Source organism: Lithobates pipiens, unplaced genomic scaffold (assembly GCF_037356315.1).
Source record: "Lithobates pipiens isolate NorthernLeopardFrog02 unplaced genomic scaffold, aLitPip1_a1.2 Scaffold_37, whole genome shotgun sequence".
Lineage (NCBI taxonomy): Eukaryota > Metazoa > Chordata > Amphibia > Anura > Ranidae > Lithobates > Lithobates pipiens.
Window position 1 is genome coordinate 20,709,170 of NW_027507825.1, and position 12,662 is coordinate 20,721,831.

A 12,662-nucleotide genomic window follows, 5' to 3' on the forward strand; every position below is an offset into this window, starting at 1 on the left:
GTCACGTAGTATCCGATTTGTCAGCCGCAATATCACAGTCCCGCTATAGGTCGGTGATCACCCTTATTACTAGTGAAATAAAAATATCCCATAGTTTGTAGACGCTATAACTTTTGCACAAACCAATATAAGCTTAGTGGAAGTTTTTGTTTTACCAAAAACATATAGCAGAATACATGTTGGGTTAAATTGAAGAAATTCGATAAAAAAAAAAAAAAAAATAAGTATTTAAGTTTTAGAGCACATAGTAAAAAAATGTATTTCTTTTCAAAATTGTCGGCTGTTTCTAGTGTAAAAAATAAAAATAAAATGCAGAGGTGATCAAATACCACCAAAAGAAAGCTCTATTTGTGGGGGAGGACATACATTTTATTTGGGCACAGTGTCGTATGACCACACAATGGTCAGTAAAGCCCCACACATACTATCAGTTTTTCTGCTGATTTTTTCCTTCAGATTTACCAAAACAATATAATATCAAACCTTAGGAGTTTCAATGTGTGTGCAATCAGACAGGCCCTTGCACTACATGGTTTTGGTAAATCTGAAGGATGAAGGTGAAGGGGTTATTTATGCCTATACCCCAATAATAAGGGCTATCATATTATCTTTGTTCTTCTTCAAAGACAAGAACAAAAGCCCAAATTAAAATTAACAATATAGACATCTCAGATTTTAAAGGGACAATGCTACACATGAAAAGAACATGCACTAAAAGAAACAGAAAACCTGATATTGCTGACCTCTAGAAAATGCTAGTATTTTCCTGTAAGTAGTAAGTACTGATTTTGCCCAATACTCTGTAGTACAAAATGATTGAATTGAATGAAAATCAGACAAACGGCAAACTTTGTACTTCATGCGGTCTCATCCAGTCTGCGTACAATCATACATTTCATTCACGGCTTGGAATCATGAACTGTGCAATGAAAGCAGAGGAGCCTGGAGATATTCAGGAAAACCAAAAGGGCAATGATTTTTACCAGAATGTTTTCGTGCAGACATCAGTGACCTGCAGAGAATCAAGTAATTTAAGAAGCCAGGCAATTGTCTTTTATAGATCGTATGAGCCTTGGCAGGCTGAATAAGTCAGCTTAAAGAGAGATTTAGGCAAAAAAAATAAAAATTGTGATTATCGTGTATAAATCAGTATATACAACCTTACTTCAAAGGATAGCAGCATGCTTTCTAAATGTACTTGGGGGCCTCGCTTGCTTTGGGACTCTGAAGCAAGCAGAGTGCTTTTAAAATAAAATGGAAGGAGGAAGAAAAATAAGCCGGGAAGAGTGCCTCTCAAAAGGTAAGTACCAGTGTTGAGCGGAAAGAACTCCATGAAACACTGCAAGTTCTACACTGCTGCCTGCATTTTATGAATGGGCCACAAACTGCAGGTCCCGGTATAGGGTAACTTTGCAGTGAATAATAGACATGTGCAATTCATTTAGTTCCAAATTCGTATTTTTTGACAAATTCATTAATTCCGAATTTCCGAATTTTTTTCAGATTTCCAAAATTTCAGATTTCTGAATTTCAGTATTCCCAATTTTTGGAAATTCGGAAATTCGAAAATCAGAAAAGAAAGAAAATCTGTTTAATTCTAAATAATAACTTAAATTATAGGTATTGGAATTCCCTTTCAAATTTGTCTGTTAGTGAACGTAAAAAGTACAAATTTATCTGAAGTTCCGAATTATCTGAAATAACGAATGCTGTATCTAAACAAAAGAGAATGTAACAATCTAATAATAAAACCTTTTATTATTATTATTTATTATTACTTTGTTCCGTTCAATTTATTTCAGATAATTCGTAACATTGGATAAATTCGTATTCATTAATTTAATAGTTAGTTATTAATTAAACTGATTTTCCTTTCTTTTTTTCAGATTTTCAAATTTTTTAGACTTTCAAATCTTTGAATTCCCGAATTCCGAAAATTCGGAGTTACGAAAATCCGACATTTTCAGAAATTCGGAAAATCGAAATGTGAAAAGCCCCCAAATTTCCTAAAAAAAAAAAAATCGAACTAATGAAATGAAAACGAACAAATTTTTTGTCAGTGCACATGTCTAGTGTATAGCAGATCCACTCTCCGCCTCTCCTCTAAGTATCTAAATTTAGTTTGGAAATCAAGGTACTTAAAGTGGAAGTAAACCCACACAATAACAGTTTAAAATAAACAGTTAAATTTCTGGCACATGCCGGAAATGTACCATTGGTGGTGCTCTCAACCAAACTGTCAAACAATCCAATGGCTGGTGTCATAACTAATCACATGTGGCGCATCATGGCAGTTGTAGATTAAATAGAGGCCAAGAGGACAGCTTCCTTGACTGAACACAATAAGAGGGTGTACTTCCACTTTAAGCCTACTCTGTAAGCAAATATAAAATCAAATGCCGTTTTAATTCCAAGTGTCAGTAAAATAGCCTTCTAAGGTTCTGCCTCATCAAGCATATTTACTAATCTAGGACGTCTCACCAATCTTAAAATTATCTAAAGTCACTTACTTGGTCACTCCGAGAAGCAGCAAGTAAAACTGGTCTGCATTTGATAACTTGGAAATATCTTCTTTGAACGCTTTTAAGTTTTCCACCTGTAAATGACAGATGTTAAGGAAAAGGAAAGTAGATAGGGTTATCTCCCTACTTCAGACAAACCTTTGTACATTTTTTTTTTTAACCCAGAGGAACACTTAAAAGATTTTTCAGGTCTCGGGAACCTCTGAAAAAAAAAAAAAAAAAATCATTGGTAGCCAGTGGAAAGAAATTGTCTTCTCATAGTGGTGGTCAAAGTGCCACCCTTGATAGACAGCTAAAATAGATCATTGGTGTCATGCAGCGGTCTCTGCCAAGTAATGTTGGCCCCAGAATTGTGCAGGCACCATCAAATTGGAGATAAATCAGCCACAGCTCAAGGAACCTCTAGAACCCCTAGAAGTCTCTGGAGAAACCCTGGTTGAGAATAGCCCTTAATAGATATCCAAATCCAAAAAGGTAATATATCGCAGCTTACCAGTCCTTAGATGTGGCTGCATCCGTCCCCCCCCCCCCCCCTTCCCCAAGATAAAATAATTTTCAGCAAAAACGCAAAAAATTCCTGTTGATCTTATCATAAATGTAATATACTTGTCACTTTGGGGCGGCTCAAGAGAGACCAAAATGAAACCTAATCTTTGTGTAAAATTCTAATGCCATCAGCCCTAATAGAATGGAGATGAACCAATTAGGTTTGAAGACCAGCCTGGGTGGCAAACGCGAAAACACAATTGAAAGGGCTAATACAGCCAACCCCATCTAAGAACCTTTACATTCTAAGCACTAGTGATTGTGTGTTGACGCAACAAATCAGGAACAATAAAAGCCAATTGGGAGGAGACAGGTGTGATTTATAGTGGGAATTCTTAGCCAATCACAGGAGATTTCTGGCTGTGTGGGTGGAAGCTGTACTAAAACAACTTGCGTAATTTGGGCCTCAAGCTATACATTTTCTAAGGCTACAAACTACTTGTTTAAACAGTTCCAGTTTCAAGAAATTACATTAATGACATTAAAATTACCCTACAGAATTGAGACAGCAATAAGACTTTCGTAAAATCGTTCACTAGATGTGGCATCACATGTTTGAGTAAAAAGTCGTGTTTATGCCCATCGCAGATCACTGCTGGGTTTATCAATGGGGGGCATTAGCAACTGTTCATGAATTAAACCAGTTCAGGTATGTCCACAGCTACTTTATGGAGATATTTGTCCAATTAGCCACAACAGCGGTTGCCAAACTGTGGTCTGATGGTCCACATGAATATTGTGGTGGTCCCCAGGAGTTCTGCCGCAAATCCTTATTGTGGCAGATGTATACCACCTAGTGTTATTTCCAGTATTGTTGTTCTCAACGTGCGCTGACAGTCAATACTGCCAGCACACATTGATAACCGATGCCTCTTTTGTAGTTCCGACTCCTATAAACTCAGAGGGAGGCGCTAGGAGTAGTGCAGAGAGCGGGAGGTGAAGTAGGAGGGGACTTCCAATGGCATTGCTATTCACAGACTGTGGGAGGGAGCACGTGGCTGGATAAGGAAGTGAGAGATCCAATGATGAATCTGTGTAAAGGTTTCCGTGTGATGCAGAGGGGGGAGGCAGGGGGTCAATCAGAGAGACGGACCTTTGTTTATATAAGGCAGCAGTGTGATCCAGGGGAAGGGGAACAGAGAGCCGGAGCATTGTGTGTATAAGGAATGCAAATTAATGTTAGTGATTCGCTGGATTTAAAATTGTGAGTTTAGTGGCCTGTGATCTCTGAAACGTTGGCGGCCACTGATCTAGAACACCATTATTGCATTTTTTTTTTTTTTTTACCCCAGAAGAACCCTTAAAATTATTATACCTGTTGATTGAGAATGACTAGTAGCCACTCACTATGACCACTATAATGACAATGGTGTCAAATTAAACTTACTTCATGCTTTTCAGGAAGCAGCTTGAGGAACTGTTTTAGTACTTCAATATCAAACTTTGACCGATCGCCCTTCTCAATCATGGAAACAACTTGTTGATTGGAGCTACAAAGCAAGGAAACAGACAGCAAACGTATTAATGATGTATCGAGTGGATTACTGTCTTAAAAGTCGAGCTCTGGAGAAAACAAAAATCCTCCATTGCAGAGGGACTACCCCCACATTGCAAGGGTTTAAAGTAAAACTAAAGTTTAGCAATATTTACTTTAATGGTCTGATGCCTGCAAGGGTGCCAGTCTTCCACCATCTTAATCGACAAACTTGGGATGAGGTCACTTCTAAGCATGCCCAGGAATTCAGTCATCCTGGCACATAGGAACTGTGCCAGAATGTAAACTGAGCTGAGCATGTAAGGATTAGTGTACATTTTAAAGAAGACAGGTAGGTATATTTTTAATTGAGGAGCTGTTGTTGCAGGTCTCTTCTGCAATAAAGAGCCTGCCAGCTTGTATTTTTTTAATTTTAGACTTTAGTTTGGCTTTAAATGGTTACTTATTGTAAAAAGCACTTTTTCTTACCCGATCAATGCAGGCTCCCCCCCAAATACAACACGTTGTGTCAGAAAATTTTGCATGAAATAACTATTTAGGGTTGCTAATTAATTTAGCTTGCTAGGTGGTAATTAGCCTGGCTGATTGATAGGAGATTCACTGGCTTTTTTCCCCCCCAACACTGTATTTAATACACCTCTCTCTTTTGTCACTAGGTGGCATTGTTGCCTGTGGCAGTGGAATGATAAGGGCATAGGGAATCCAGTCTAGGAGTGAACAGGTTGACTCAGCCAATTGGCAGGGGTTTCTTTGGTCCCTTGGCCTGCTGGCAGCCAGGGGCGTACCAACGATGGGGCGGGGGGTGCGGTCCGCCCCGGGTGCCACACATTGGGAGGGTGTCAGTGGCATATCTAATGGGGGTGCAGTCCACACCCGGGTCGGGTGACACCACTTACAGAGGGTGGGGAGAGCCCTGGCAGCTCTCTATGGCCGTTTTTTTCCCAGCCAGATCACCCCCGTGCTGCGGCAGCAATGGTCTGGTCTTTGCTTTCCTCCTTGCTCCTCCCACCACTGCTGAGCTGCTGAGCCAAGCCTGTTACTATTCTCCGCCCGAGCGGCACAGCTGCTACTGTACACTGTGTTTTCCAGACCTTGCTAGCTGCTGCCCTGATGTACTTGAGGCTGAGCCAGCTGCCCTCCCTGCCAGTGTCCTCCAAGGTGAGCTTGTGATAAGGGGGTTGGCATGGTGGTTGCTGCCCTCAGCTGGTGTGCTGTGAGAAGAGGGTGGGGTGTTTGTTCTGCCTCCCTGACCTGGTCTAATAAGGGGGAAGGGGGGAGGCTGCTGTGTCCACCACTGACTGTGCTAACTCACTGCTTTTTAGTTTAAAGGGTGATTCAGTGATTGGAGTGCAATCATTTTCAATAAAATTTTACCTGAGTGTCATTTTTTGATTGGACTTTACTTGCATGCTGTTCCATATTTTGCTTGTTGTTTTTCCAATGCGGCTTTAGAAATGCCTTCTGGATTCCTGTGCAACTCCATGTGGTGCAATTTTCAACTCATTAATTTAACTGGGATGAAATCACATTGAATCGCACAAAAATGTAATGCACACACTACTTTTTCAAAAGCGCACTGCACCAAATTGCATGATACTATGGTACCATGAAATCTGGAGCAGGCAAAAGCACTGCCATTGTGATCTGTGTTAAAGGTGTTATTAGAAAAAAATATATACACCTGCAGGAGATCAGGTACCCAGTGCGTTTTGAATGCAGTGTGGGAAACGCATACAGAACATGGATTTCCTGCACCACCTTCTGGTATAAACGAGCTCTTAAAGTGGTACTAAAGGTTTGTTGCACAGAGTGACCCTGAACCTCGTCTTCTGGGGTCCCTCAGTGGCTCTCGTGGCTCCTCCCCGAATTAGATAACGCCCTAGGAGAAGCGCTCTCACGTGGGGGTTATATTACTGACTCACTCCTGATTCATTCATTTGGCGTCCACATACGCCAAATTTACGACTTGTCCCCCCTCTCCAGCACCCACGTCATTGGATTTGATTGACAGCAGCGGGAGACAATGGCTGTGCTGCTATCAATCTATCCAATCAAAGCCGGACTCCGTGGAGAGGAGGACAGCACGTCCCCGCTGAGGAGATGAAGGGGCTCAGGTAAGTAAAAGGGGGATTGGGGGGCCGGTGACTGCCAGGTGTTTTTTTTTTTTTTCACCTTAATGCATAGGATGCGTTAAGGGGAAAAACCGCAAAGGTTTAAAACCGCTTTAAATATTTCAAATCAGATATCACTCACAAATTTTAACAGTATTTATTTTAGTAGTTCCAATGCGCCCATAATTTTATTTTATTTCTGTTCTACAGATGCATAATAGGCTGTAAATGTAATTTTTTTGCAGCAGCAGCAAGGCAGAGCAGGAGTAAAATAAGCCCATTTGTTAACCCCAAGCAATGATGTCAGTGGATGTTATAATTACCCCCACAGCATTGGTGTAAATGGGGGCTATGCAATGTAAAACCCCTTTCGCACTGAAAGAGCCACTTCTGCGTCTCCAATGTGAAAGTCCCGAGGGCTTTCACACTGGAGCGGTGCGCTGGCAGGGCAGTCCTGCTAGCAGCATCTTTGGAGTGATGTATACACCACTCCTGCCCATTGAAATCAATGGGGCAGCGTGGCTATACCGCCAGCATAGCGCTGCTGTAGCAGCGTTTTGCAGTGGTTTTAACCCTTTCTCGGCTGCTAGTGGGGGGTAAAAGCACCCCGCTAGTGGCCGAAAAGCGGCATTTTACTGCCGACGCACCCTCCGCCCCAGTGTGAAAGGGGCCTAAAGGGGTCCAAAGGTGTGGGGGCTGTGTAATGTGAAGGGGTCCAGAGGTACGGGCTATGTAATCTATAGGGGGTCTTCCTACATTTTACCAGCAGTTATGGATGCAGTGCTGTAGATTTCTTAGGTTGCATATTTTTTTCTGCATTTTCTGAAAATGCACCAAAAGTCTGCATCTTTGGCGCATTTTCAGAAAACAGGAAAATATATATTTTTTGGGGGGTGACACCATGTTTTACTGCACCAGGTGACACCAGCCCTAGTAACGCCACTGGCAGCAGCACAGGCTACAGAGCATGGAGGCGCTACACATGACCTAATTTTATGTCAATGTGCGGTGTGCTGACTGCCCATCTGGGGGGGGGGGGGGGGTGCCAGATATAGGATCCGCCCCGGGTGCCAAATAGTCTAGGTACGCCCCTGCTGGCAGCACCTATTTACTCAGGAGTCATGTGATCAGGGTTCTGTGCCACTCGTCCACCCAGACAGCCGAGTGAGAGACCAGGAGCTCAGTGAGTGAAGATCCAAAGTAGGATACTGTGAGAGAAGATCTTTAATGGGTTACTGTGAGTTAAATGTATGGATCTCTATTGACTGTTCAAAGTTCAGTTGCCATAGGAGACAGCAGTTCTACAAATACAGTTGCAGCATCCAGCTTAAAGGCTCTCTACCTGTATAGCTGTCTGGCAGTTATTTTGTCTCAGAGTCTGCCAATTACTATTGCATCTACCCAAGGGTGTCCTGGCATTAACCGTCTCTCTCTTCCCCCCCCCCCCCCCCGCAGTTCTGTTTAAGAGAGAGACAATACATCTCTTTTCTTGCATTCCAAAGAGTTACTGGCACCCGTGTTTCCAACTTGCAATACACCCACCATGCCTTACAAACAGGGTTGCAAATTTTAAATGGAGCTTCATTACAAACCATTAAGGGGCCCTCACTTCTTTTCCCCATCTTAAAGGCTTTCCTTCTAGTGATAAGGAATCCAATTTCATAGCTTATTTTATAGAGGTTCCCTAACTAAAAACATCCACTCAATTTACCTATGTATTGCCAAATTAAATTTCTTCCAGCATTACTGGGCAGTAATGGGTTCCTATAGTGGTTCTTGGTTAGCTATGACTTTATTTAAGCCGTCAATTACTGACTTGCAATAAGCATAAAGTTAGAGCTCCTGATCTTATTCTTTTAGGTGCGACTCAGAATTAAATTAATTAAAATTTGAAAGCTCCTGTGATGCCCCATGTTCTGAGTCTTCTTTTTTTTTCCTACAGCAGAGTGGAGGTGTCCTCCTTTGGGTCTCAACATTACTACCTGGGTGGTACAGACAATTTTCCTATTGGCTATCCAGTGGTGGGGTTCCCTCAAGCTTTAGAAGATTGCACATCATGTTGACATCGGTATGGTTGGGTTGGCCAGGTGATGCACCACTGGATCACTGGTCTCCACACTGGAATAGGGGTTAGCAAGGCATGGATGGCAGACTTGGGTGAGCAGAATAAAGATTCTGACGGATTCTTTAAAGTTTTTGAATGGGTGAGAGAGAGGTAATCCATCTCTGCAAAGAGGACTTTAGGATTCCAGAAATAGCGCCTAGAGGCGATTCAGTTCGCATTGTGCGCTATACAAGTATTTAATTCATTCAATTATTCATTCATTCATATTTGTTTCAGTACAGATTTTTCACCAGCTTCCAGTGGAAAGTATAGAAGTGAAAACCCCATTGTCCACCATTACTTGTACTACATGCTCTACAGAGGTTTGGAAGACATGACTCAGATCTTAAAGGTGTCTATCAAAAGGACAATTAATGGCCACAGAGAGCCATCTTAAACATTCTTTAACTGTAATGAGATGTAAGCAATGAAATCAAATGTAAAAGCTTACCTTTTAAACTGCTTTAAAAATATGTTCAAATTCATATTTTTTTTGGCATCCAAAAAGGAAATCTGTGTAAAATAAATAAATAAAAGTCAAAAGGAAAGCCTAACTATTCTTTAAAAATATTCCCGCCCCCTCTTCCTACCTATCCTGCATAACCTGTATTAAAAGGTCTGTGTACTTACCTATTTTTAATCCGCTCCGGTCCATTCATATGATCATGCAGCTCTGGCTCCCCTGTAGTGAACTGCTGCAGCAGGGGAGAGGAGAGAACACAGACAAAGGCCGGGCCATGGTAGCCTATGAGTGATGTCATGGCTCCTGAAATTCACAGCCATTGTCAAGTGCTCACCTTTTAGCCCTTGTACACACCTTGAATGTGTCCTATCCGTTTTGTCAGATATTTCGACTGTGTGTGGTCTCCATCGGACTGTTTCCATCGGAATATCCGACGGACCAACTTTTCTAACTTGCCGGTAAAATTTTCAGACAAAATGCTCCGATCGGACATACTCCGATCATGTGTAGCCTACTCCGACGGACAAAGTGCCACGCATGCTCAGATCAAATTCCTAGACCAAAGCTATTGGCTACTAGCCTGAACGTAGTCCCGTCGTAACGAAATAACGTCATCACGTTATGTACAATTGGATTTTCCGACAACTTAGTCCAACCGTGTGTATGCAACATCACTCCCGGACCTCTTCCGGCAGATTTGGTTGTCGGAAACTCTGACCGTGTGTACAAGGACCGACAGGGGTGCAGACTGTGGAATTACATGGACTAGACTAAAAATAGGATCCTTGTATACTGGATAGGTAGGGGGAAGGGGAGGGAATGTTTTTAAGAATAGTGTTAAGCCTCATACACACGATAGGACTTTGTACAAACTTTCCTTTGGATTTTTGTACAAAGGGCGTCGGCCCTGAACTTGTATTGCATACACACAGCAGGACTTTTTCAGCCAACTTTCACCAAACCACGTGGTTTTTCTGCTCTTTACCGCCACCTTTGGTCAACTTCTGTATTGTTGTCTGATCTTTTGCATTGATTCTGAGCATGCCTGTTTGCACTTTGTACAAAAGTCCGATGGTTTTCTGTACACACGATCAGACTTTGCTCCATCGGACTTTTGTTGCCAGAAAGTTTGTCCGTTCGCACAGCCAACAAAAGTCCGATGAAAACCAAAAAAGTTTGTCCGATGGAGCGTACACACAGTCGGATGTTGCTCCAAAACAGCTAATTTGCATGTTTGTTGTCAAAAAGTCTGATCGTGTGTATGGGCCTTTAGACTCCTTTATTCAGCATACTTTTGGAAGTGGTTGGGATGTACCCTAAAAATCATACCTCTTTAGGTGGCTTTTTTGTCAGCGTAGATTCTTTATCTTTTTCTTTGGCTTGTGGAAGACAAAACAGCTGCTCAATGCTAGAATAATTGGGTTCCAAAGTTTCTTCAGAGCTGCTTACTGAAGACCACATCGACTGTCCATCTAGAAGAGAGATTACAGAAAAGTGCAATAATGCATAACAAACAAACAACCTCTTTTGCTGGTCTGCCTGCTCGGGATTGATCAAAGACCGAGGCTGGGTTCACACTATGAGCAGCCATTGGGCATAGCAGGGGGTCCGGTGCGTCTCCATTCACCGTTTCAGGTCCGAATTAGGTCAGAATCTTTGGCTGACTTCGGATCCGAAACGGTGCCAAAGACACCCATGACTCTTCTACTGTAGGCTCCGCGGCTGCCCCGGAGATGTGTGAACCGGCTCCATTCAGAGCTAGTCACACTCTCCCGTCATGGGAATTGGATGCGGGAGAACTCGCATCCAGTTTGCAATAGTGTGAAGCCTAAAACTGGTTGATAGTCGCTGGTTTTTTGCTTAAGATCTTAAACTGGTCCTAAACGCTAGACGGGCTTAGATGTGAAGACACAATCCGATGGCCCTTTTGTATCTGTGCCATCCAGCACTTCTGGATGCCGTTCATGTTACACCTATAGAGAGGAAAAACTGGAGACACTTCCACAGTGCTGCCTTATCAGGAGCAACTAGTAGTGATTATGGAATTAATTTTTTGAAAACTATAAAGGCAAACAGCTAGATACACAGTTGAGATACATAACATGAAGCCATTTTACATGCCATGCTACATAGCACAGCCCTGTCTGACAGAGCAGGAGACCTGGCGTTTTTCTGCTGCCATTAACAGGAGTTCTAATCCTTCTAAATACCACCAAAACAAAGACAAAGTTTTGGATGGAGATACATTTTAACAATTTCATCATCATCATCAGATAAAAAAAAAACTGTAAAAATCAGTTTGGATCATACAGGAATAAAGTTGCACTCTTCCACATTGCTATATACACACACAACTAGATATAGTACTTGTATCAATTTGAAGGCCTGGAACTTTTTAAAAGGTCTTACCTTTGGCAACGTTAGGAGGCAATTTCTGCCAATTCAGTTTCTTCATTTTTATTGTCGGCCTGTTGACCTTGAAGCAAGCTGGTTTGAAGGATCCCAAAGTATAATCCACACGGGCAACTACAACTTCGTCACTGAAGCCTCCTGGAGGGGGTGGTGGTGGAGGTCCCATGCCGGGAAATGGAGGAGGTGGTGGGATGCCTCCCATGCCTGGAAATGGGGGAGGTGGTGGGATGCCTCCCATGCCGGGAAATGGGGGAGGTGGTGGGATGCCCCCCATGCCTGGAAATGGGGGAGGTGGTGGGATGCCCCCCATGCCGGGAAATGGGGGAGGTGGTGGGATGCCCCCCATGCCGGGAAATGGGGGAGGTGGTGGTGGGGGGATGCCTCCCATGCCAGATAATGGAGGCGGCGGTGGTGGGGGAATGCCTCCCAAGCCAGGAAGAGGGGGAGGTGGTGGAATGTTAGGAAATGAAGAAGGTGCAATGCACCCTGTGCCATGTAGAGGAAGAGGAGGCGGTGGAGGAGGAGAAATAACTCCTGTAAGTGGAGGAGGTGGAGAAGGAAATGAGTTCATACCAGGGAAAGAAGAGGACATCTCACATGGGGGAGGAGGGGGAGGTGGAGGCGGTGATGGAGTATCAGCACCAAGGGATGGAAGAGGGGCAGGTGAACTTCCAGCTATAGGAATATGTGGAGAAGGCTTTCCAACCAGTACCTTCTGAACATCCCCTGGGTGTTCAAGCAATGCATCTGCTAGAGATAGACTGTTCATTCCTTCTTTGCTGGATTCATACGTAGGTTTGTCCGTTTGTATGCTTACATGAACTTTCTCAGCTTTTTTGTCTTGGCTCTTCTGTTTACTTGGGTGTTTTTTTGACGTTAAGAGCCTATCCATAACTCCCTCAAGGGTGCTATCTTTACCTGTCAAAAAAATAAAATATAAATAATATATATACACATACATACATTATATATATATATATATATATATATATATATATATATATATATA

At 42.6% G+C, this 12,662-nt stretch overlaps 1 protein-coding gene across 3 annotated transcripts in view; it reads right to left on the reverse strand.

The window, feature by feature from the left end:
* Positions 1-12,662, reverse strand: part of INF2 (inverted formin 2) — a 188,674-nt gene that overhangs the window by 52,993 nt on the left and 123,019 nt on the right. For all 3 annotated transcript variants that reach the window (XM_077466809.1, XM_077466808.1, XM_077466807.1), the window contains exons 8-12: positions 11,651-12,571; positions 10,571-10,713; positions 9,230-9,291; positions 4,456-4,558; positions 2,511-2,596 (exon numbers count right to left, since the gene is read on the reverse strand). In XM_077466809.1, coding sequence (XP_077322935.1) covers positions 2,511-2,596; positions 4,456-4,558; positions 9,230-9,291; positions 10,571-10,713; positions 11,651-12,571 — 1,315 coding nt within the window. The remainder of the gene's footprint in view (positions 1-2,510; positions 2,597-4,455; positions 4,559-9,229; positions 9,292-10,570; positions 10,714-11,650; positions 12,572-12,662) is intronic.